At 39.6% G+C, this 24,402-nt stretch overlaps 1 protein-coding gene across 1 annotated transcript in view; it reads right to left on the bottom strand.

Annotated features, from left to right (window-relative positions):
• Positions 1-22,503, bottom strand: part of SLC7A11 (solute carrier family 7 member 11) — a 112,421-nt gene extending 89,918 nt beyond the window's left edge. Inside the window, exons 1-4 of the mRNA XM_020967502.2 lie at positions 22,390-22,503; positions 21,674-21,967; positions 15,119-15,245; positions 8,570-8,685 (exon numbers count right to left, since the gene is read on the bottom strand). Coding sequence (XP_020823161.1) covers positions 8,570-8,685; positions 15,119-15,245; positions 21,674-21,950 — 520 coding nt within the window. The 5' untranslated portion in view covers positions 21,951-21,967; positions 22,390-22,503. The remainder of the gene's footprint in view (positions 1-8,569; positions 8,686-15,118; positions 15,246-21,673; positions 21,968-22,389) is intronic.
• Positions 22,504-24,402: the final 1,899 nt, after the last annotated feature.

Here is a 24,402-nt window from a genome sequence, read left to right as displayed (position 1 = left end):
TTAAGCTTTTTGTTTTTCATGATGACCTTCCAAAATATAAGCTAAAAAAAAAATTCACCAGAATTTTGGTTGCTCTGGTCTTGCTTTGGATGCCTGCAATGCCCCACCCTCCCTGGTGGTGTCAACTGGATTCATATCCAATCTTTTATCACTTTCCCGTTCCTACCAGTTTATAACAACTTTTCCTTCACCTTGGACCCTATGCCATTTTGTTTTGTTCCTCTCTCCCATCTGTATTATATGTATTATAGTTATCTGTGCATGTATCCCAGCTTCCAATTGGACTGCAAGCTATGAGAGGAGGAATTGGGTTTTATGAAACTTTGTATTTTTCCTAGGATCTATGTCTTTGCCCATGTCTTGGTCAAACTAGGCCCCTAATAGATTTTTTTTCTTCATTGGAATGAATTTAAATCTATGAGCAACCATGAGAAAATAGTTAATAAACACAGATGTTGCTTCTATAGAAAAGGCAAGCCAACCACACCTCTGCAAATTTTCATTTTGATTTTGGCTTTTATACAACATTGACTCTATGTACTATTTGCCATTTTCCTAAAGGATATGGTAGCCTTAGTGGGATAGTTTTCTATTTCCATACCAATCAATGGTTTATTAAATAGTGGGTTTCTAACACAAATTAGTTAACATAAGAAAAGGGAAGATATAATCGGAATGCAGCAGAAAGAAAATATTTCTATTATTATTCTTAGTCCTGAATAAGTGAGTCTACTGCCAAATAGGTGCAAGTGCAGAGAAAAGAAAGGAAGTAAACTATATATAATGTCTACTATGTGTAGGCTGTGCTAAGTGCTTTTTACAAGTATCACCTTATTTGATCCTCCCAACAACACTGGAATGTAGTGACATTATAACTTTACAAATGAGGAAACTGAAGCAATCAGAGGTTAAGTGACTTGCCCAGGGTCACAGAGCTAGTATATATCTGAGGCCAGATTTGAACTCAGGTCTTCCAGATTTCAGGCCCAGCACTATCTTCACAATGCTATCAACTGTTTCCTGAAAGGTAACCAGTATGTTGTGGTTACCAGAAAGCATGGCTTTCATTTCATCTTTGATGGACATGGGGATGTTTAGTTTAAGAAAAAAAAAGTCTTTGCCAATACAATTTGAATATGTAAAGGACTGTCATGTGGAAAGGAGATTAGACTTGTCTGGTCCCAGAAGGAAGAAATAGAAGGGTAAGTTGACATTGTAATGTTAGATTTCATTTGGACCTAAAGCAAAGTTTTGCTCCAATGAGAGCTCCCACAAAGGGAAAAGGCAGCCTAAAGAGGCAGTGGAATTCCCCACCATTAGAGGACTGCAATCAGGTGAGATGAGCAGGAATATTGTACAAGGGATTCCTACATGACATCTCTTTCAACCCTAAGACTCTTTCATACCAAGAGCTCTAATAATAATATTTGCATAGACATCAACCCTAGAGTGGTTTTTCTTGTTTTTATTTCCCTATTACTTAATGCCACTGAGGGAGACCCAGTTTAAATAGTCCAATAGTCTAAAAAATAATGTATTTAAATTGCTTCTTTCACATATTTCCTAATGGACACACTGGTGTATGAGATTAGAAGTCACTGGCTTTTTCTAGGACTATATCCTAAAGAGATCATAAAAATAGAAAAAGGACCCACATGCACAAAAAATATTTTATTGCATCTCTTTCTCTGGTGGCAAAGAATTGGACAGTGAGAGGATGCCCATCAATTGGGGAATGGCTGAACAGGTTGTGGTATATTAATGTAATGGAATACTATTGTGCTATAAGAAATGGTGAGCAGGAGTGCATTGTAAGATGGCTGCATTGTAAAGATGGCTAAGTCTAAGAACCATACCACCCATAACTAATCACAAAAATGGCACAGAAATGGCATCAAGAAACCTAGGTCACAGAGATATGAGTCTCTGAAAGGGGCTGACCCCAAGTTTCTGAGAAACATGTGCTTTGCCAAGAAACACAACAAGAAAGGGCTGAAGAAGATGCAGGCCAACAATGCCAAAGCCATCAAAGCATCAGAAGAGGCCATCAAGGCCCTGAGCACCAAGGCCTCCAAGGCCAAGCTCCTCAGGCCTAAGATCCCCAAGGCCAGTGCCCGGCGTGCTGGACATAAGATGGTCACCAAGTGTCTCGGCCCTAGAGTCGGCATCAAACGGCTAGGCCCCAGGATCACAAAGCCTGACTCTAAGGTTGCCAGAACCGCTGACCCCCAGGCTGCCAAGTCTGATCCCAAGGCAGACAAGTCTGATCCCAAGGTTACAAAGCCCAGTGATTCCAAGGCTGCTAAGCCTGCTGAGTCCAAACCCAAAGACGCTGGGGCTAAAGCTGCTAGTCCCAAGCCTTCAAAATAGATGCTTCAGGACAGAAGGACTTGTTTAAATCCTAAACTTCCATTTTTTCCCAGTCAGGGTATGATTATTCTATTCACTATTTTGTACAAATAAAGAAAATGGTGAGTCATAAGGGGGGAAAAAAAAAAAGAAATGATGAGCAGTTGTTCTTCAGAAAAGCCTGGGCTTATGTGAACTGATGCTGAGTGAAGTGAGCAGAACCAGGTGAAAATTGTACACAATAACAGCCATTTGTGTGATGAGTAACTTTGATAGACTTAGCTCTTCTCAGCAATGCAAGGATCTAAGACAACTCCAAAAGTCTCATGATGGGAAATGCTACCCATATCCAGAGAAAGAACTATGGAGTTTGAATGCAGATGGAAGCATACTATTTACTCTTTCATTTTTTTCTTCTGGTTTTTTTTTGTTTGTTTCTTCTTTCTTGTGGTTCCTCCTATTGGTTCTAATTCTTCCTTACAACACGACTAATGCAAAAATATGTTTAATAAGAATGTATATGTAGAGCCTATATCAGATGGCATGCTGTCTTGGGGACAGAGGGGAGAAGGGAGATGGAAAAAATTTTAAACTCAAAAGCTTATGAAAGTGAATGTTGAAAACTAAAAATAAATTAATAAAAAAAATATATTTGTAAAGTTAAAAAAAAGAGACTATCCCTGGTAGATAGCCTTACTGATAGATACTTAAGACTACATTCAATACAGCTTATGCATACTAGCTCCCAGAGCCTGGCACGGTGCTTTGTTCAGGCTAAGTAGATACTGAATTAAAGCAATCAGCTTTCCCAAGTTTAAGCCAAGAAAGGGGGCAAGGGAAGGGGGGAAAACTCATCCATAGCATACCAGGCCAGAACCCCAAGAATGCACACCTACACATCAAAACAAACCATTTCTAGAATCAGCTTTGAAAGGGGCCTTATCTAGGTTCCCAATCCAGGTTAATGTGTCTTCTTAACTTCACCCCCAACAAGGTACTGCTCAGAGGTGATTCTTTTCTGTGAAATAAGCAGGTTTTAAGGGAAGGGGAAACCTTTAATCTTGTCTGAGTTCTACTTGGGAGGTAATGACATTTTCTAAAACACAAAAGCTGTCAAGACCGGGTGCCCCTCTTTCATTTCCGGAAGCTAGCATTATAAAGGCCAGACCTCTATTCTTCTGCTCTCTTTCCATGAATATTCTAGAAACTCCCCAAAGGCTTTAATTCTCAAGGGCTCACCAGGAAGCATTTTTTCCTCTATTTTCCATATCTTTACCAACATTCTACCCCCAGCAGGCATGAAATCACCCTCACTACCTTTGAAGACTGATTTTCCAACTAAATCCTGCTGTCAAAGGTATTTACCCTCAGTAACCATGATTCCTTTCATTCAACTCTTCCAGACTTAGGGATAAATCTTCCTCTTATAAACGTGTTGGCTTTTCCCTTCAGATCACAGCTTTAAAAGAACTATTGTTTTGTTTTCCAATTTGGTTAAAATTTCCCTTCCATTCTCATTTGTAGGAGGAACACTAGAATTTGTGAACATGTGTTTTAAGTCAACACAAATAATGTCTTTATCCATCCCACTTCGTAAAAAAAAAAACAAAAATCTCTAGCTTTATCCAGGTTCTTGTTCCATATCAAGTTTTTTATCGATCTCCCTCATGAGAATATCATTGTTTCAGAGCAACTCCACCTTCCTAAACTAATACCTCATTGTTTAATTCCTCTGCAAAATTCTGATGTTGACATCAGTTGGACAGTGTGTCCAACTCTACTTTGGTTTCTGATTTTTAACACTTAGATTTGACAAAATATTAAATCAATTTTCCTGATCTCCAGCTCCAGTACCAACACCACAAATATTTATGGACTAGTGGTATTCATCTAGATAGAGCCTAATTTAAGTTTCCTGTTTCTAGCTCTTAATCAGCTGTGGTCATTGCTCAAAACTCCATCTTCCAACTCTATGGCCCTTCAGTGGCTCTCCAGATTTGAATGCTCTCCCTCTTCAACTAGCCTCAGATTCCCTGGCTTCCTTGCAACCTCAGTGTGAACCTTACCTTCTACAGACAGTTCCAGGTCCCCCTACTGCTAGTATCTCTCCTGCAAGATTGCCTTCTACCCACTCTATATCTACATGTAAATATTTGTTTGCCTGTTTGTCTCCCACTTTAGAATGAGACAGTATTTTTGCTTTTCTTTGTATCCCCAGAACATGGCACGATCCTTGGCATATAATAGGTGCTTAATAAATACTTGTTGACATGACTTCACTGACTCAAGAGTATGGTAAGCTAGCAGATCTCCACGTAGGGTATGCCACCTCCATTTGCATGGAGAAGCATCAGCCCTGTCTGAAAAGCTCCCTCTCCAGCTCATAGACTCCCTTAGAGCTCTGGTGCCACTTTCCTAACTGGGGCATTTCCTGACTCCATTCCCAATTGTTAGTTCTTCTCCTGGGGTCCATGAACTTGTTTTGTTGTTTTAAAATATTTTGATAACTGCATTTCAATATAATTGATTTCCTTTGTAATCACGTATATTTTATTTTATGCATTTAAAAACATTAAACAGTCAAGGAATCTATGGCACAAAAAAAGTTAAGAAGTTCTGTTCTAATGTCTACAGGAATGCTATGCTCTCTTCCATCTAGCTCACCAAAAACTGTGTGCAACTTCCTATTGTGGTCTTTGAACATAAGGCCCTGAAGGATTTAGCAATAGCAATGGCTACCCCACCCCAAACACCAGGGTGGTGACTGAGCTGCGGATGGAGCAGTGCTCATCCCTGCAAAGCAGATGCTCATACCAACTCTGAATCTGGAATGTCTGTTTTCTCACAACCACGCACAGGCACAGTGGTGAAGAACACACTCTATAAACCACAAAGTGCTAGAAAAATAAAGTTCTTATAACTATGAAACTCCACAAAGAAGCCACCAAAGAAAGCCTGTTCCACAGGCCTGTTTGCTCAAGGTACTTACCAAGTATGTCTTATATATGGAAAAATATGGGGATTTTAAAATGCCACCACATCTCTAGAGTAATAAATAGGGAACTTGAAAAGAGTGATGACTGAAACAGAGCATACAGATTTGGTAAGCTGTCACAAACATTTTCTGGGTTGGGTTAGGGTTGCAGGGTAGAGGGGATTTTTTTTTAATGTTTTGTCTTCTTCCTCTAAAAATACTGACACTGTTTTATTTTGGTTTTCTTGTTTGATTATTTTCACCAATCAATCTGTATTTATTAAACATATACGTATGTGTATATGTGTATGTGTGTATGTGTGTGTGTGTGTGTGTATGTGTATGTATAGACACACTGTATTAGGCACTGTGGGATACAAGAACAAAGAATCAAACAATTCCTAGTCTGAAGGAGTTTGCATTCTAATGGGAAAGACAAAAAAATTATCGATAAGTATGCATAAAATTAATATAAAGGAATAAATACAAAGTAAATATTACTGGGGGGCAGTTAGGTGGCACAGTGGATAGAGAGTCAGGCCTACAGTCAGGAAGACTCATCTTCCTGAGTTCAAATCAGCCCTTAGACACTTACTAGCTGGGTGACCCTGGGTAAGTCACTTAACCCTGTTTGCCTCAGTTTTCTCATTTGTAAAATGAGCTGGAGAAGAAAACTCCAGTATCTTTGCCCAGAAAACTCCCAACAATGGGGTCAGGAAGAGTCAGACATGACTCAAAAATGACTGAACAAGAGCAGCCACGTGGCACACTGGATAGAGCACGGCCCTGGAGTCAGGAGGACCTGAGTTCAAATGCAGCCTCAGACACATAACACTTACTAGTTGTGTTACCCTGAGCAAGTCACTTAACCCCGTTGCCTAGCCAAAAAAAAAAAAAAACCAGACTCAACAACAAGAAGTTAGAGGCAGGAGATTACTGGCAGTTGTAAGGAATAAGTAAAGGCTTTATGTAAATCAGGAGTTCTTAACCTGGTCCACAGACCCCCAAAGAGTCCATAAATAGACTTTGGGGGTTGAGAGTCTCATCATCATCATCATCATCATCATCATCATCATTATAGCTATATTTAATTATAAATTATTTCCTTTGTAATCCTAAATATTTTAGTTACGTGTATTTTAAAATATTATCCTTAGCAGGGGTCCCTAGGCTTCACCAGACTGCCAAAGGGGTCCGTGACACCAAAAAAGGTTAAGGATCCATGAAGTAGAAGACAATACTTGAGCTGCATGTTGAAAGAAGAGATGCTTCTTGAAGGAAGAGCATTTTATAAGGCAGTAGTGAGGAGGAAGTTCATTACTGATGTGGAGTACAGACAGATCAAGGCACAGAAGAAAGAGAAAAGCAAGCAAAAGGACAATGAAGAAATGCATCCCTGTTTCATGGAGCTGAAATCTGAATTCTCAACTTATTCTCAGACTCTCTGGACAACAGCGCAGACCACAACCCAACCACACCTGGCCAACCTTATCCACATACTTCCATGAGTTCTCCTCAAGTTCTCCCCCAACAATCCTGGTGGCCTTTTCTGTTTCGACATTGCAAGGATAGCAAATGAAGGTATCCATCATTTATCTGATTATCCCTCCACCTGGAATTCTGACTGTGAAATAAAGCATCCTCACAGGAACTTAACCCTAATATTTCTCCCAACTACCCAATACTCTTCTTGCTCTCAAATGAGAACTTTTTCTCTTTATCATCTCTCAGAATGATGAATTACACAAAAAGGAGGCTGACACATTGGACCATGTGGAAGACCTGAAGCCCTTGGCATAGTCCTTGGCACACAGGAGGTGCTTAATAAACACTTTTCCCCTTCAAGAATCTCTCTTCAGAATGATTCCATTCCTGGAATACTAGTCACCTCTACCCTTCTGAATCTCAACTCCTTTCAAGAGAATTCAAACGTTTCATTCTTTATTACATCTTTCCTGACCTATTCAATTACTAGTACACTCACCCTACCACCCCTGAAAAACCTTTGTTTCTTTATTATATTTATTTTTCTCTATGCATGTTGTCTTTCTTCCCCTCCCCCTACAAACCCCTGCCCATCCTAGGAAATAAAATTTCCTTGAGGACAGGAACTGTTTCATTTACTCTGGTATACCCACTGACTAGTGCAGTGCCTAGCGCGTGGTAGGCACATCACAAATGTGTAGTGAATTGAATCATATGACCAAGAGTGAAAAATGACCATAAACCCACCCGTTGAATCTCCACTATTTTTCTTTTTCTTTTCTTTTTTTTTTTGGTGAGGCAATCAGGGTTAAGTGACTTGCCCAGGGTCACACAGCTAGTAAGTGTCAAGTGTCTGTGGCTGGATTTGAACTCAGGTCCTCCTGACCCCAAGGCCAGAGCTCTATCTACTGTGCCACCTAGCTGCCCCTGAATCTCCACTATTAAAAACATGAAATCTCTACATCTTTATCTGGAAGCTCCCAAGTGTTCCCTTCAACAAGACAATCACCCCCCTATCTTCAAATGTGGGTTTATTTTTTTCTTTGTCATTCTCCAAATTTGAAAAGAAAAGAAAAAACTGCCCCCCATTTTGTTTGTTGTTGTTCAGTTGTGTCTGACTTTTTGTGACCCCATTTGGGGTTTTCTTGGCAAAGATGCTGGAGTGGTTTGCCATTTTCTTCTCCAACTCATTTTACAGATGAGGAGACTGAGGCAAACAGGGTTAAGTGACTTGCCCAGGGTCACACAGCTAGTAAGTGTCTGAGGCTGGGTTTGAATGTAGGAAGATGAGTCAGTCTTCTTGACTCTAGGCCTGGTAATCTACCTATTGTGCCACCTAGCTTCCCCATTATCCACCATATTTTCTTCCAACTGCAATAGTGAAGGGTAAGTAACTACCAAATTACCAATGCCTGGCATTTCATGGGATTATCCATTCAGCGTTAGAAGGCACCTTAGAGGATATGGAGTCCAACCCTCTCATTTTACATATTAGGAAAGTGGGGTACAGAAAGGTTTAGTGACTTATCCAAGATCAATAAGTGTTGTGTCTGAGGTCAAATTTGAACCTAGTACCCTCTCCATTACTCCACACTGCCTCCAGTTTGAATTCTCCTACTTAACAAATCTTGTAGAACCAGTATGAAAGGAAAAGAGTTACGTGAGGAGAGGTCTGTGGTGAAAAGAGACTGAACATGGATTAAACAAATTACTTCTGCTACTACTTTATGCACCATTCACGATCATGCCTGTGATACTTACTGATGCCCACAGCCGTAATTAGCTTGATTGCAAGTTCTGGGATTTCACAATGAATAAAAAATGGTTCCAGGATATAGCGTCCAAATGCCAAGGATATCACAGCAGTGGCAGCAGGGCTAGATAGTACAGAGAAAACGGTCACGATAGGAGAAAGCTGAGAGCATTTGCATTCAAGTTTTGATGCTTCAATTTAACATTCATTAGTATATGAAACACTTGCTTCTTTTTATGTTGAAGATCTTTGTTGTACTTCATAAAATCACAGTAATAATGAGAGCTGACATTTATATGGCTTTTTAAGGTTTGCAAAGGACTTTTACATACATTATGCTATTTCATCCTCACATTAAACCTGTGAAGCATTATCATCCCCATTTTATAGACGGAGGAATTGAGGTTTAGAAAGAATTAGGGACCAGCTTGTTGTCACACAGCTAGTAAAAGTCAAAGGCAGAATTTTAACCCAGATCTTCCTGATAAACTGATGAAACCTGAGAGGTGAAAGGGATTTTGGTGGCCATGTAGTCCAAACCAAACATAAAAGAAATCCCTAGAACATTGTTGTAGTTGAGTCATTTCCAACTCTTCATTGCCCCATTTAGGGTTTCCTTGGCCAAGATAACTAGAGTGGCTTGCCATTTCCTTCTCCAGCTCAGACAAAGAAACTCAGAGAAACAGCAAGGTTAAGTGACTTTCCTGGCTAGGAAGTGTTTGAGTCCACATCTGAACTCAGGTCCTCCAGATTCCTGGCCCTCCTTGTGCCCCTACCTTCCTGATACTAAAACATACTCGAAATATAGTTATCCAGCCTCTGCTTGAAGACATCAAGGAGAGCAAACCCATCACTGCCCAAGACAGCTTATCCAACTTTTATACATCTCACAGTGTGTGTGTGTGTGTGTGTGTGTGTGTGTGTGTGTGTGTATTTGGAGAGATATATGTTTGTATATATACACATATGCATACATGTATTTGTATCATAATAATTAATAATTGAATCTACCATTTTATAACACTTTAAGGTTTGCAAAGAGATTTACAATGATCTCATTTTATCTTTATAACTACCCTGGGATTCAAGTGCTATTATTATTCCCATTTTACAGATGAGGAAACTGAGGCAGACAGCTATTAAGTGACTTGCCCAAAGTCACAGAGTACCTAAGGGTCTAAGACTGAAATAGAATTCAGGTCTTCCTGACTCCAAGTCCAGCACTCTGTCTCCTAGGCTATGTAGCTGCCTGTATATACATATGCCTATGCATATATCTGAATATATTCATTTGTGTGTTAATGTGTTTTATGTATATGCAAATAGACACATATATAAGCAAAAATGTGAAGTAGGAGAAATTGATCTCCTCCTCCCCCACAGTACTCATTCAACCTTTCCCTTTCAGCTTCTTCCCCCTCTTTTGGTGCCTCTTTCTCACAGTTACCTTGTGCTCTCTGAGAAGTCAAAAAGGCCCTGCAAGATCTATCCATTTCCTTTCTGACTCTCCTCTTGATAACTAAACTTATTTATTCCTTCTCTTACTTCTTCTTCACCCTGTTATGACTCTAGGCAACAGTGCACAATGTAAACTAATTTATGCTATTATTTGGAAGGCTCTAATATAATAATATGAGGCACCTAGGTGACTCAGTGGATAGAGCACAGAGCCTGGAGTCAGGACGACCTGAGTTCAAATTCGATCTCAGACACTTACTAGATATGTGACCCCGGGCGAGTCACTTAACTTCTGTTTGCCTTAATCTACTGGAGAAGGAAATGACATCTGGTTCAGTTATCTTTACCAAGAAAATCCCATGAACAGTATGGTACACAGGGTCAGGAAGAGTTAGAAGATTGAACGACTAAGCAACTCGATAGTATGGGCCAGCTTTTATAACATATTTGCATTTTAGTGATAACTATCTATAGACAATGGTTTGGCACAGAGGAGCAGTTAAAGGTTGAGGTCTGAAGACCTGGATTGGAAGCCCACTTTGCTACTTCCCACTTGTGGTGACCTAAAACAAATTAAACTCTTGTGACCTCGGGTTTCTTATCTGCATAATAAGCAAGTTGGGCTAGATGCTTTCCAAATTCCACCCCAGTTCTCAATTCTTTCATGGATGAGTCAATGAAATCATATAGTAAGATAGGTTAGTGGGTGGAGAAGTTAGCGACATCTTAGTACCTCTCAAATCAATCCAAGTCTGTCAATTCTGCCTACATCTACCTTAGAACCAGGTCTTTTTACCCAAAGACTCAACAGAGTCTGTCAGACCTAATCTAATCTATTTTCCGTAGCACCAGGGTTCCAGGAAAGAAATTTTATTTTAATGGATTCCCAAATAATTATAGGGCACGATATACATACATATGTGTATTTGTGTGTACTCCCTCTCCTTGGCACTATTACTGTGCTTGGCTGAAATGTCAATCAGCACTAGGTTAGCACACAATAGTCTCCAGATAATTGGGCAGAAAGAGAAGGATAATAGAATCATGGATTCATTGCTGTAAATTACTTCAGAGTCTGTATAATCTACCCTCATCCTTTACGGATGTGAATACGGAGCCCCAGACTCAGTAAATGACTTACCCAATATCAAACAGAGAGTAATAATAATAATAGTGGTAGATTTAAATCCAGACCCTTTGACTCCAAAACAAATGCTCCCTTTCATTCTATAGTGATGCTTCTACTATCACTGGTTGATCACACACACACACACACACACACACACACACACACACACACACACATAAACTCTGATAACCAATTATCTACTGCTTTCTGGAAACACAAGAACAGCAGACCCTTCTGTATCCTCAGAATGCTATTTAGTGTCTACCTAACCACTTTGTAAGTATGAAATTTGGGAAAGGAGAGGGGGATTTCCGGTGCAATGGGGAGCAAGAATGCACAAATAGGAAACTCCTCTTATTTTTCCCCCAACCTAACTCTGGACAGGTCTAGGAGGCCATCAGCCAAAAAGCAGCATAGTCCTTTGGCCCATCTATACTACATTATGCTGAACTGCTCCAGGGAGATACACATCAACTATCTTCTTTAAAATCCCTTGAGAAGATTAAACTGCCTCCCTTGGTAATAGATTCTGGTGTCTCACAATGACTATCACTGAAAAAGTCATCAAAATGTCTAACCTTTTCCCCTGATTTCCAAGAGCATAGACATTTCAAATTAATAGCATCTTCCTACCATATGGGGGAGGAAGAGATAATCTGACATTTCAAGTATAGCCTATAACTCCAGCTAAGTCCAATATTCATATGAAAGCGTAAGTCTCCTGGATTCAAAATATGAGAGCCGAAATTCTTAAAGATCAAAATCCATTAAAAATAGAGATTGGACACCTATTGTAAGGCACTGTGTTGTGAAGGGAAAGGGTTGGCCTCCACCACCAGAAATTTACAATTAAGTCAGAGAGAGAATATAAGCGGCAACCCTAACCCAAGGTCGAATAAATACCAAAGCAGAGCACTATGCAGTACCTGTGGAGTACATACCTTCTGTGGAGTACACAGAAGGACAAATCACAACTAAGTGGTGCAATGGATAGATCATTGGGCCCGAAGTCAGACATACCTGAGTTCAAATCTGGCCTCAGACACTTATTAGCTGTGTGACCCTGGGCAAGTCACTTAACCTATGTTCACCTCAGTTTCCTTAGTCATAAAATGGGGATAATAATAGCACCTACCTTGCAGGTTTATTGTGAGGATCAAATGAGATGACATAAGAATAACAATCACATTTATAAAGCATTTTAAGGTTTAAGTGCTTTACATGTGACAACTTACTTGATCCTGACAACAACCCTGGAAGGTGGGTGCTATTATTATTTATGTTTTGCTGTATCATGTCATGCCATGTTGATGGGGGATCTGGACCCCCCCATACATTTCAGCAGCCCAGATCCCTGGGATCACCTGAGGCATTCAGCCCATCCCAGTAATCCTTTTGTCTTTTCACTATAGCCCTCAGACCCAGCCCAGACCACTCAACTCCTTTCATTTGCCTGCACCTGGCCCACCCTAGACTCCTTGCTACTCCAGATCTTCTCACTGACTCTTTCCCCCTTCCTCTGTATAAAAGTACTAATCTTACCCCTATTAAATTGGGCAGATTCTTAGAATACCCTCACTTCTATTTGGCATACAATAAATCTTGTTACTATGACTAAAAGAAGGCTTGAGTGGTATAAATTCTTTCAAGGCACCCTTGCATTTTGGGGTTCCTAGAACCCCAAACCACAATAATGCCATGAGATGTTACACTACTGTATTATTTTGTGTTATATCATGTCGTGTCATATCATATTATCATATTCCATTAATAGATGAGGAAACTGAGAGGTTAAAGTCACATAGTGTCTAAGGCAGAATTTGAACTTAGGTCTTCCTGACTCCAGGCTCAGTGCTCTAATGTCACCTAGTTGCCTTTTAAGGTCCCTTTAGGCTCAAATTTATCAACCTATATTCCTTTATAGCTCTAGCATTCTATAATTCTATGAGGTGGGTCAGATCGTGTCATCCCCTATTCCAGTGGCTTCAAGAAAAAATACAAAGCTTTTTGCCTGGTATTCAAAGCTTATGATAACCCAGCCCCCGCCTACTTTTCCAGTCTAACAATGTTCACCCTGACACTTACTCCTCAATTCAGTGACACTCCCTTCCAGGAACAAGACACACTGCCTCTCGTCTCCAGGCATTTCCTCTGGCTGTAGCCCATGCCAGGAACGCCCTCCCTCCTCTCTGATCTCCTAGGCTTCTGGTGACTCCTAACTAAAACCTCACCTTCTACAGGAAGCTTTCCACAATTTCTTTTTATTCCAGAGCCTTCCCTCTGCTATTTATTTCCTATTTATCCTGTAAATAGCTTTCTTCGTATACATTTATTTGCATGTGGTCTTCCTCACAAGATTATAAATTCATTGAAGGCAGGGATTGTCTTCTGCTCCCTTTTGCATCTCCAGGGCTAAGCACAGTGCCCAGTATATAATAGGCACTTAATAAATATCGATTGATTGACTGATTGAGTTAGTCTTTGAACAAGGGATAGGATTCAGAGGAGTAGAGAGGAGTCAGGCAGACATGTGCAACAGATTCCAGGCTAGGAAAGCAACATGGGCAGAAGATCTTTAGAGGGAGTAAAGGAAATATTTCCTTATTGGTATTCCACTATGACAAGGTTGAAATAATGAAAAAGCATTTGAAAGGAAAACAAATTCCACTAAGGGGGCATTACTCCTTTGTAGCTTTTTGTTAAAAGAGAGATTCCTTTGACCATGGAAATCATCATCACTGATGCCAAGTCCATTCTCTAACAGTAAATCATTTGCCTGTGAGCTGTGGGAGACAGAAATAAAAGCTTCCATGGGAACTCAGCAGTGCAATTCTGATAAATTAGACACTTGGTGAATGTTTCCCCTAGCTATTATGGTGGACTTTGGAATCGGAAAATCCTGGCTTAGATTTTGAAATTGTGAAGTTAAGAGGATGAAGACTATTTTTTAAGGCATAAGAGGGTTTTAAAAGATTGTTTATTCAGTGATTGAGGGTATATGTGTGCATGTGTGTTAACTGCAATTCAGAGTGACTTAGCATTATTGGTTTGAATTTCCAACCGAGAAATCAGGAAGATCAATTTCAACAACACAAGAAAGCCTGCTTACATAACTGGAACTTCTGGGATTCTTTATGGGAGGAAGTGAGTCATTATGAATAAGTAAATTACTCGCACGCAGTACCTGAGGGGACCCAGTGACACACCAAGCTAACTGGGGAGGACACAAAAGCCTCTGAACCACTAGAACGGTAGAAAAGTTATATGGACTTAGTTGTGTAATTTGGAGTCAATGAAAAGTTCCAAGTCATGCTAACATTGCACTCTTGTCTGGGCAGGGTCTGAATAATCCATACTCAAGGCATTATTTTGCTATTCCAATGGGTAATTTCATGCTCTGTAGCCTTAAAAACCAAATGTATTTGCTAGAATTGCAAACTGAATAATTGAAAACTTATGCAACATTGGACACTTGCGATGTTTTACCATGTTTGGGGAATAGAGCGACAGCAAATAAAATAGAAATACCCTTACCAAAGTGCCTGCCACTTAATAAACGTTTGTCAAATTCAAAAAGCAAACATCAAGTTTTAAGTATAAAGAAATTATATATTTTAATTTTTAAAGTCTTAAACATATGTGATTTTTTTTTTGATGGAGGGAGTGTCCATGCACATGATTTCATTAATGAATGGAAGCCTTGTTGGGCCAGCTTCTTCAATAGATTCATTTTGACTACTGTCTCTAACAGTCTCAGAGAGTTGCCTAAAGCTCTAAAAGATTAAGACATTTGTCCAGCATCACAATACTAGTGTGTTTCAGAGGCCGCACTTCACACAGCTCTTTTTGCCTCCTCTGTACTTCCTGTTAACACATGTGCCACAAACTATTAGCTGGAAGTAATCCAGGCAATTCAGAAGAACTCTACAGGTGAAAGGAAGAAGATCAGTAAAGCAACCAGTGTGCTCACCGTATTATGATGAGCTCCACCCAGACTCGGACAAAAGCTGGTAATGGGCCAAAGACTTCCAAGATGTAAGTGTAGTGACCACCAGATTTCTTTATACACGTCCCCAGTTCAGCGTAAGACAAAGCCCCTGTGAAAGATTCATGAAGAAAAAAAGAATCATAATTTTTTTAAAAATCATGTCAAAATATTCAGGTGGCACCAAAGCAAAATCTTTAGCTAAAGGGCAACCTTAAAAATATCACCTCTATCTTGAGGACTAGATGTGGACTCCAAGAGCCCTGAATTCAAATCCAACCACTGGGACATGCTATGTGAATTAGTAAGTCAAGTTACCTTTCTAAAGGAATGTTTCTTTACGAATCTGTAAATCATTTTGCAACATTCAATATAAAAATGTTATACATAACTCTTCAAAGTATCCCAAAAATCTTAGTGCAGTTTTGAGTTTCCATATCCTTGGTATGTAGATTTTAAATTTTAAGTAAGCTTTTGAAAGTCAAAGGCACTAAAATTTTGGGATACATGGAATAAGCATCAGTTATTAGTTGTATCATCTTTTCAAATTGGAAAGAAAATAAGTTATCTTATTCAATGCCCACCAACTCTTCCCATAGAGAGAACTAGGTGGCACAGTAGATAAAGTGCTGTGTCCAGAGTCAGAAGGAGGGGCAGCTAGGTGGTGCAGTGGATAGAGCACTGGCTCTGGATTCAGGAGGACCTGAGTTCAAATCCTGCCTCAGATTCTTAGCTCTGTGACTCTAAGCAAGTCACTTAAATCTCTATCTGCCTCAGTTTCTCCAACTGTAAAAAGCTAAAAATGGCTTGGTTATAAATTAATATATCAAATAAAATTGTTTCTGGCAGATTTGAGCCTAAAATATAGAGCATATCATTAGTATCAATAGTTTTTTCCCCCTTCAACAGGTATAACATTTAACCTATCTGCAGAGGTGAATAATCTTGGGTAATAAATTATCTGCAATTGACCCCATTCTTCCTTTCGAGATTGTTTTGAAACATCATGCTTCCATGTCAAAGAATGATAAAGAACCCTCAGTAGCTCTTTTTTAAGAAAGTCTCAAAATTATACACTTTGACAATTTTAAACTTGAAGGACTCAGTTTGTAAATGACATAACTATTAAGAGTTCTCTGAATTAGTCAAGCCAAATCTCTTGGATGGACACATCCTTCGGGAAAGTTGAAAGGACAAATAAAAATAAGTCCGGCCTTAATTTGCTACTTGGGAAACTAATCGTGAAACAATACTCCCATTATTTTGTTAATATAATTCAAAAGGAAATTATTTGCTGAGTTCTAGAGTAAATATCATGTGACAGTACAATATGCTAAAGGGTATGTCCATAGTAAAAGGAGAATCACCACCAGGAACTGTCCAACAGGAGTTATCTTTTGGCAACAGCTTTTAAAATCCCATTTATTGCATCTTTAGTATAAGTCAGAAATAGATGAGCAAACTAGTTGTAAAGAGTTGTAACCCAGGTACTGTTGAGAGGCATTCATCCTATTGGTGCTACCCAGAAGATCCAGTTAGAATTTTTATTGTTGAAGACCAGCAGGAGACCTGCCTGCTGCCAGAGGAATCAACAAATAGCGAAACCTGCTCTCTGTTAACACACCAGGATGATTGCCCCATAAGCTCTGAAGGAAGGGCTTTTTCAGTCAGAGGTCTCAGGTTTCACAACTGTCAGAGCCTAGATGTGAGTTCAGAACAAGATCTGTAAAATCCACCTATTGACACTACACCTTTACAACGTCCTGAGCCAAAGCTTTGGCCTCCCCTAAGCCTAGTTCCAGAACTTTGGAGCATGTGAGGCAACTAAAGGGTTTTTTTTCCCCTCTTTTAAAATTTTGTTTAGTTTCCTGTTAAAGAGGAACTCCTGTCAAACTCCTAGCAATAGTGATATATGGTAGGCAAACAGAGATAAGTAGATTCATGTAAGAGCACACTCCTAGCAACAAGCAGTCAGAGGACACAAGTTAAAATGGAATCAAAGCCACATCCCAACAACAGTGTTTTCTTGATGGACCTCCTCTGCTTAAGGTGGGATTCAAGTCCAGAAATGGTCATTAAATGCCTCAGTTTCTTCACTTACAAAATAGGAATAATAATGCCTTGCCTATGTCAAAGGGAAACGTGAGAATGCAAATCTCTTCCAAGTTGGTTATCTTCTCTCTTCTAGAGTTATCCTGTACCCATTTATCAATGTACATGTTGTTTAACCCTATCCCACCCCACCCCATACCACCCTTCACCAGAATTCAAGCTCCCTGAAGGCAGGGACTAATTGATTTCTCTTTCTTTTTATTTCCCAGGGCCTACCACAGTATTTGATAAAAGTAGCTACTTAATAAATGCTTATGGAATTGTATTGAATTGAAATGCCTACTTATAGACATATTTTCATAGTAAAATTCAACAGAACAAGTTATTTTATGCTTAGAATATGTATACATGTATATACAAATAATATACATATATTCAAATTAACAAACATATAAATATATATGTACATGTATATATAGATGTGTGTGTATTAATGCATTTCGGATTTGTGATGTCTCATCTTAGCGAATTGCTACTGCCATTACTACCTTCATCTACCTGCACCTATTATGAGTTACTTAATTGGTAAACCCCAGGAAGATGCCTCCAACATACTGAAGTTAAACGACTTGACCAAGTTTGCCCAAATGTCTTTTTTACCCCAAAAGAGAATGATTTAAACACAAGTCTTCCTGACTGTTGTCCCGTATTCTATCAACTTCTCCACACTGTCTCTAAAAGACACCAAAGGCCCATTAATATGGACTATTCAATGAAGTCACCTCCGGGGATTCATCCAAGTTAAGAAGCTGAATGAAATTGGGCTATGCTTCTGCACATCTGGAGGAAACTCCTCCCAATTCATCACATCAATATCACCAAATACATAAAGACAGAATCCATCTATTGCCATATGCTGATGTTTGCATGCTTGAAGGATATGTGTTTTAAAAAGCATTTGATGGATTCTGGATTATGATAAAAACAGTATACATTCATACTGTCCCCACAATAAGCAAGTAAATTAGGTACTAAAGGTACCTAATTATTTATCATTTTATATATGAACAAACTGAAGCCTGGGGAGATTTATGACTTGCCCATGTTAACTCAGTGTCAGAGGTACAATTTGAGTCCAAATCTTTCTAACTTTAAGCTTAGCACTCTATCCAAGTGAATAGATTCCATGTGTGTATATACAAAAGTACACACACACACACACACACACACACACACACACAAGTACGGGTATATTAGTAAATGTTTAACAACTGTCTTTCTCTCTAAAAAAAAAACAAAAAAAGGATAACTGCATTAAAAGTTTTATCTGCATTAAAAACATTTCCTCCATCACTTTCTCAAGTCTAGACAATCAACAAAATCAAGATTTAATTTGTAGTATTTGCTGATTTCCAAAGTGTAAATGCTCACACTGAAAATTTAACAACTGGCTAAGGAGGAGCCGATTCCAGCACACCTCTGTTATAAACAAACAGAAAAATTATTAAATATATAAATATATATATATATATATATATATACACACACACATACACACATATGTGTATATATGTGTCATATTATGCATATTCTGTCACATATAATAAAATATTATATACTGTATACATTATACACACTATGTGTTTATTCTACATGTGTACGCATATATTGTCTATGTGTGTACATGTATACACATGGGTATCATGTGTTTTATTTCCTATATAATTATATGTGTGTGTGTGTGTGTATGTGTGTGTGTATGAGTCATCCCAGCATAGAACGTAAGCTTCCTCGAAGGAAAAGGCTATTTGATTTTTGTCTTTGTATGCTCAGCACCTAGACAGCTCCAGACACACAGTAACTAAAAGGTCATCTAGTACACCCTGTAATTTTACAGAAAACTAACTGAGTCCTAGAGACATTGCCCTGACACCTAGAGACTTGCCCAAGGTCACATTGGTAGTAAATGGCAGACCGGGATTAGAACTCAGATATTGTGATTACAGGTTCCAGGCTCTTCAGTGTTTAATATTTCTTGTTGATTTTTATTAATCTTTAATATCTCCTCTAAGAATAAATCTAATAGAACTATATATGCAGAAGCAATTTTTGATACAGAAAACAAGACAGATATATTTTTAATTAATGATCTTAATTCATTTATATTGACTATACTAGATGTTGTACCCAGGTCACAATTCATGATGTACAGTAAGAAATGTAATGGTTACACTTCTCTATATTCAGAGGTGTAGTGTTATATAGTGAAAAGAGCATGAAATACGGAGTTAGAGGGCCTAGGTTCATGTATCTGCCCTTCTATTTAGCCTACATAACCGTGGGCTAGTTATATTAAATCTAGATTCCATTTTCTCATCTGTAAAAAATAGGTTTCTGAGATTCGTATTAGTTCTTGATCTTATGACCTAAAAAGCCATAGCATGAAACCATTTTGACATAGTATAGTATTCCAAAGACCCTATACTCTTTAGTAAAATCATCAGAATCATATAAATGCAAATCTATCCTGGTCATCCACAAAGACAGAATACAATTATGTAGGTGGAAATGATATGTTAGGACTGCTACTGAGATAGGCAGGCAATAGTAGAAAGAGAACTGGCCTTGGAGCCTGAGAGACCTGGCTTGAAGTTCTTCCTCTGTGACCCTGGTCATATCACTTATCTTCAGCATCCCAGACAAATCTGTAAGATCATAAGTGGCTTATCTGAGTTAGTAGAGTTTCCCCAGCAGAAATTGATTACACTGAAGAAGTCACGGTTCCAGACCGAAAGAAAAAATATAAATAAATAAAACTAAAAGACTAGCTAGTAGAAGGAAGTAAGCAAGGAAGAGAAAAGAAAACCTCCAACTCTTATAAATTTGACCTAGAATATTCCAATCCTTGGTTGAAGAGCAGAGGTATAAATCTAGGCAACTGGTTTTGATGTCCATGTAAATTTCCTTATAATGGAACTCTGAGTTCTGAAACTGAATAGAAAAATCACTGGAATGAGATACTTCAGAGTCCAGAAAAATATGAATGGGTCAGCAAAACCGAAAGTGACTCAGCACTTCTTCCAGGATAGTTTAATTGGCCTGTAGTGTGAAAGTCAGAACATTCACAGGATCAGAATCAAAGAGATCATCTAGTACAGGGGTGGGCAACCTTCGTCCTTGAAGCCGCATGTGGCCCTCTAGGTCCTAAAGTGTGGCCCTGACTGAATACAAACTTCACAGAACAAATCCCCTTAATAAAAGAATTTGTTCTATAAAACTTGGACTCAGTCAAAAGGCCCCACCCAAGGACCTAGAAGGCCACAGGTTCCCCACCCCTGATGTAGTCCAACTCCTTTATCTTACAGATTAGGTAACTGAGCCCAAAGGAAGTTAAGTAACTTACCCAAGATCACAGAGATAGCGGCAGAGCCAGGATTCAAACCCATGTTCTCTGACTCCATTTCCAGTGATCTTTCTTCTGTATCTCTCTGGAATCAAAATATACTCTCCTTGATCCTTAAACTTACTTAGGACTTACCTTGCTTTAAAAGGGCGGATTTAGCTTTCTGGTCCTTGGCAGACCATTAACTGACACTGCTTCATGTCCTGGGCCAATACAGATGACATTGTATTGGATCTGACACTAAAGTAAAACTTGAAGAGTTTCACTGAGTTTCACTGAGGGTATCTGGTCACCAAATTCTTTGGGACAACAGATGGACTTTTTTTTTTCCAGGTTCATTAAACTTCACTGAAAGCATCTTGTCATCAAACTTTCAGAACAGACTGACACAAGTGAAAAAAAATGACTGGATAAGCCACTAGACTCCCATTCAACCAAGCTCAATATTTAGGCCACAGATAACTGGGGTGGGGGGAAGGTGGACAAGAAGAAAAGTTATAACATACTAATTACATCCTCTACTCATGGAAGGACAGAACTCTTGCATAGCAAGTTGTGCCATGACTTTCTATAGTTCAGTGGTTCACAAGGAAATGTCAGGACCATGATGGTGGGGTGTGTGTGTGTTTAAGGAAAAGCACTTCCTCACCATTTGTTTCACCAATAAGAAGTCAGGAAAACTGCTGGACAACTCAGCACTGAATCTAACTAGGCCAACCAGGTTTTACATTTCACAGAGGTTTTCGGGGCTAAGCTCTAGCATTGCCCAGACAAGCACAAATGTCCAGTGCTTGCCTTTTTATAGGCAATAAAAATGAGTGCTTATTCCCATCATTATGAAGAAAAGAAATAAAAATATTTTCTCTTCATCAGAAAAGGAGGCTGGGGAAGATAAAGAGGGAACTATTTAAGTCATCCAGGAAGTCCTAGATGACTTGAATGATTTCCCCTCATTACTACTCATCTACTGTAATTCTACTAGCAGAAGAGTTGCTCACCTCTCCAATCAGCATGCCAGGTTGCATGCTACTGCACCCTCCCGCAGACATACCCTCAAGGGACTCCACTTTTAAACATAAACTCACCAAATAGAGACACGAGCCCACAGACAGTCCAGACGATCAGAGACATGCCCACGGTGCCCGTGTTTTGGAGAACTCCTTTGGGGGAGATGAAGATGCCAGCCCCGATGATAGTGCCAATGATGATGGAGATGCCCCTCAGCAGCGTGATCTTTTTCTTCAGCACCATCTTACCCTGCTCAGGGGCGTGTTTGCTGCCCCTGGAGGGCAAGTGGCCATGAGCATCCCCCTGGAGGTAGCCTCCATTGGAGATGGAGGACATCACAGGCTTCCTGACCATAGTGGGATTCTGCCAAACTAAAGGAGAGAAACAGAAAGAAAAAAGCAAAAAATACAGAAAAGGAGGGAAGGAGGAGGAGGAAGGACAGGAGGAGGACGATGACGAGAAGAACAGGACGAGGAGAAAAACTTTGAAAACAAGGTCTGGTCTCCCTGCTCCCTGACTGAGTTCGAACTGTTTCCTGTCCTTACAGCCTTTCACGCGGCTCTAGTGTTCACAAGTATGGCCCTTTAAGGTGTGTTTTACTCTTCCAGACTCTCTAATTACTCGTCATGAACACCTGTGCCTTTCCCACGGCAGCCCGAACCTTCCCCTTCTGCCCCTGCTGCTCTGCTGCTGCTCTGCTGCTCTTACTGCTGCTGCTGCTGCTGCCCTGCCATTAGAAACTAGCTCGGCTTCCTCAAGCGCTTGTATTTAAGCTCCTGTCACACCAACTTACTCCTGCTAAATGATGATGCAAATCCTCCAGGTTTGCATCAGCCACATGAGAAGGCTCCAGCATTACTCAGCTCTTTTTTTTTTCCCTTTCCCCAAACAGTAGCGGCATGTAGCACAACTGACCTGCGCTTTCCAGAGAACAAAGCCTTTACTTAAAAGGCCTCAGGAGCCAATCCAGGAGGAGGAAATACACCCAGACCCTCCCAGAGGTGGAGAGCAACTCTCGGGGAGGCCCCAAGGCTCTTCAAACAGAAAGAAAATGAAACACGAAACAGGAAACATCTATTTAATTTTTATCGGGGATCGCCACCCCCCCCCTTCCCCATACACATGCACGCACACACACCTCTTACATGAACTAGCCAAAAGTTGAAGGAAATACCAAACTACATGAGTAATCAAAAATACAGAATTCTCAGTGTGACCCCCATATACACCTTGTCTCCAAGAAAGAAAGAAAGAAAGAAAGAAAGAAAGAAAGAAAGAAAGAAAGAAAGAAAGAAAGAAAGAAAGAAAGAAAGAAAGAAAGAAAGAAAGAAAGAAAGAAAGAAAGAAAGAAAGAAAGAAAAAGAAAACTTTAGGTTGCTTAGCAACAGAACCAAATCTGTCTTATGGAGAGACAGAGACAGAGAGAGACAAAGAGAGACAGGGCGGGGGGAGGGGCAGGAGAGAGAGAGAGAGAGAGAGAGAGAGAGAGAGAGAGAGAGAGAGAGAGAGAGAGAGAGAGAGAGAGAGAGACTTTGTGTAGCACCTTTCTCAATCCCAAAGGAGATTATGACTCATTGAAAAGAAGTGGGAGAGGGAGGGCTTTTTTCATTTCACTCGGACAACACACTTAAATTTCCCCATTGTGATGATGTGGTCCATTAGAATATGGATTATTTTTAAAAACCACAATTACCCAAACCAGAATCATTTTCAGATTTTCAGTCTATTTGGTGATTTCCTAAGAAGACTTTTTTTCTTTTTCTTAAATTGACATTTCTCAGGGAATTTTTGTTCCCTAAGGGTAGTTGTGGAGGTAGCAAAGACTAGCGGTTTGTTGTTGTTGTTCAGTCATTTCAGTAATGTCCTGACCCCATTTGGGGTTTTCTTGGCAGAGATCCTGGAGCGGTTTGCCATTTCCTTCTCCAGGTCATTTTACAGATGAGGAAAATGTGGCAAAAAAAAAAAAAGGGTTAAGTGATTGACCCGGTTTGAGGAAGAGACCTGAGTTCAAGGTTAGCCTGTCACATAAAATGTTATAACCTCAGGCAAGTCAACTCACTGCTCAGTTGTAGACTTTCCTTAGTGGAAGGTGTTTGGATTCTCTATACCCTTTTGGATTTTGCAGTAATCCTGTGAGATCAGAATTACAAGTATTATCAGCCCATTTCGCAGATAAAAAAACAGTTTCCAAGAGGAATACTGACTTGCCCACCACTACTAAGTGTATTGTGGGGAGGTGAGGGTGTAGAAAGGTATAATCAGATTTTCTAAAATAGATTTGATTTAAAAAAAAAATTCACATGGAAAGAAACATTAAAAAGTTGCAAGGATTTTCAAGCCCTCTAACTCCTTCTACCAATGGTCTCTGAAACTGGTGCCAAGAGAATCACAAGCCTGTATGTCAGCAATTGGCTACGGTTACCTGTGGTTTGGGATTCCGGGAGTGGAAGAAGTTAAATTATCACCCCTCTTTGCACTTATCACTTAACTGGCTTCTGAGGAGCTAGATAAAAATCAAATAAAGCTTGTCAGAGAGGTGTGAAGGGGAGGGGAAAAGAAAGGAGGGGGAGAAAGCCAGGTGATAGTCCTGGAGCTCAGCTCCACTGCTACCCAATTATACTCTGGAGTAGTTATTACTGCAGTCTTAACCACATGGATATGAAGAAAGTAAGTTCCGTAGGCTCAAACTATTTAGAATTACAAGGGACTATCTCAGTAACAACAAATGACTTGACATAGCTTTTTATAAACACTTTTAAAAGATTTGCAAAAACACAAAAGTCTTACAGACATTATTTCCTTTGGG

The sequence above is a fragment of the Phascolarctos cinereus genome, unplaced genomic scaffold, assembly GCF_003287225.1.
Source record: "Phascolarctos cinereus isolate Bilbo 61053 unplaced genomic scaffold, phaCin_HiC Scaffold_9;HRSCAF=440, whole genome shotgun sequence".
NCBI classification, from domain to species: domain Eukaryota; kingdom Metazoa; phylum Chordata; class Mammalia; order Diprotodontia; family Phascolarctidae; genus Phascolarctos; species Phascolarctos cinereus.
This window is presented reverse-complemented; position numbering and strand designations above follow the sequence as displayed.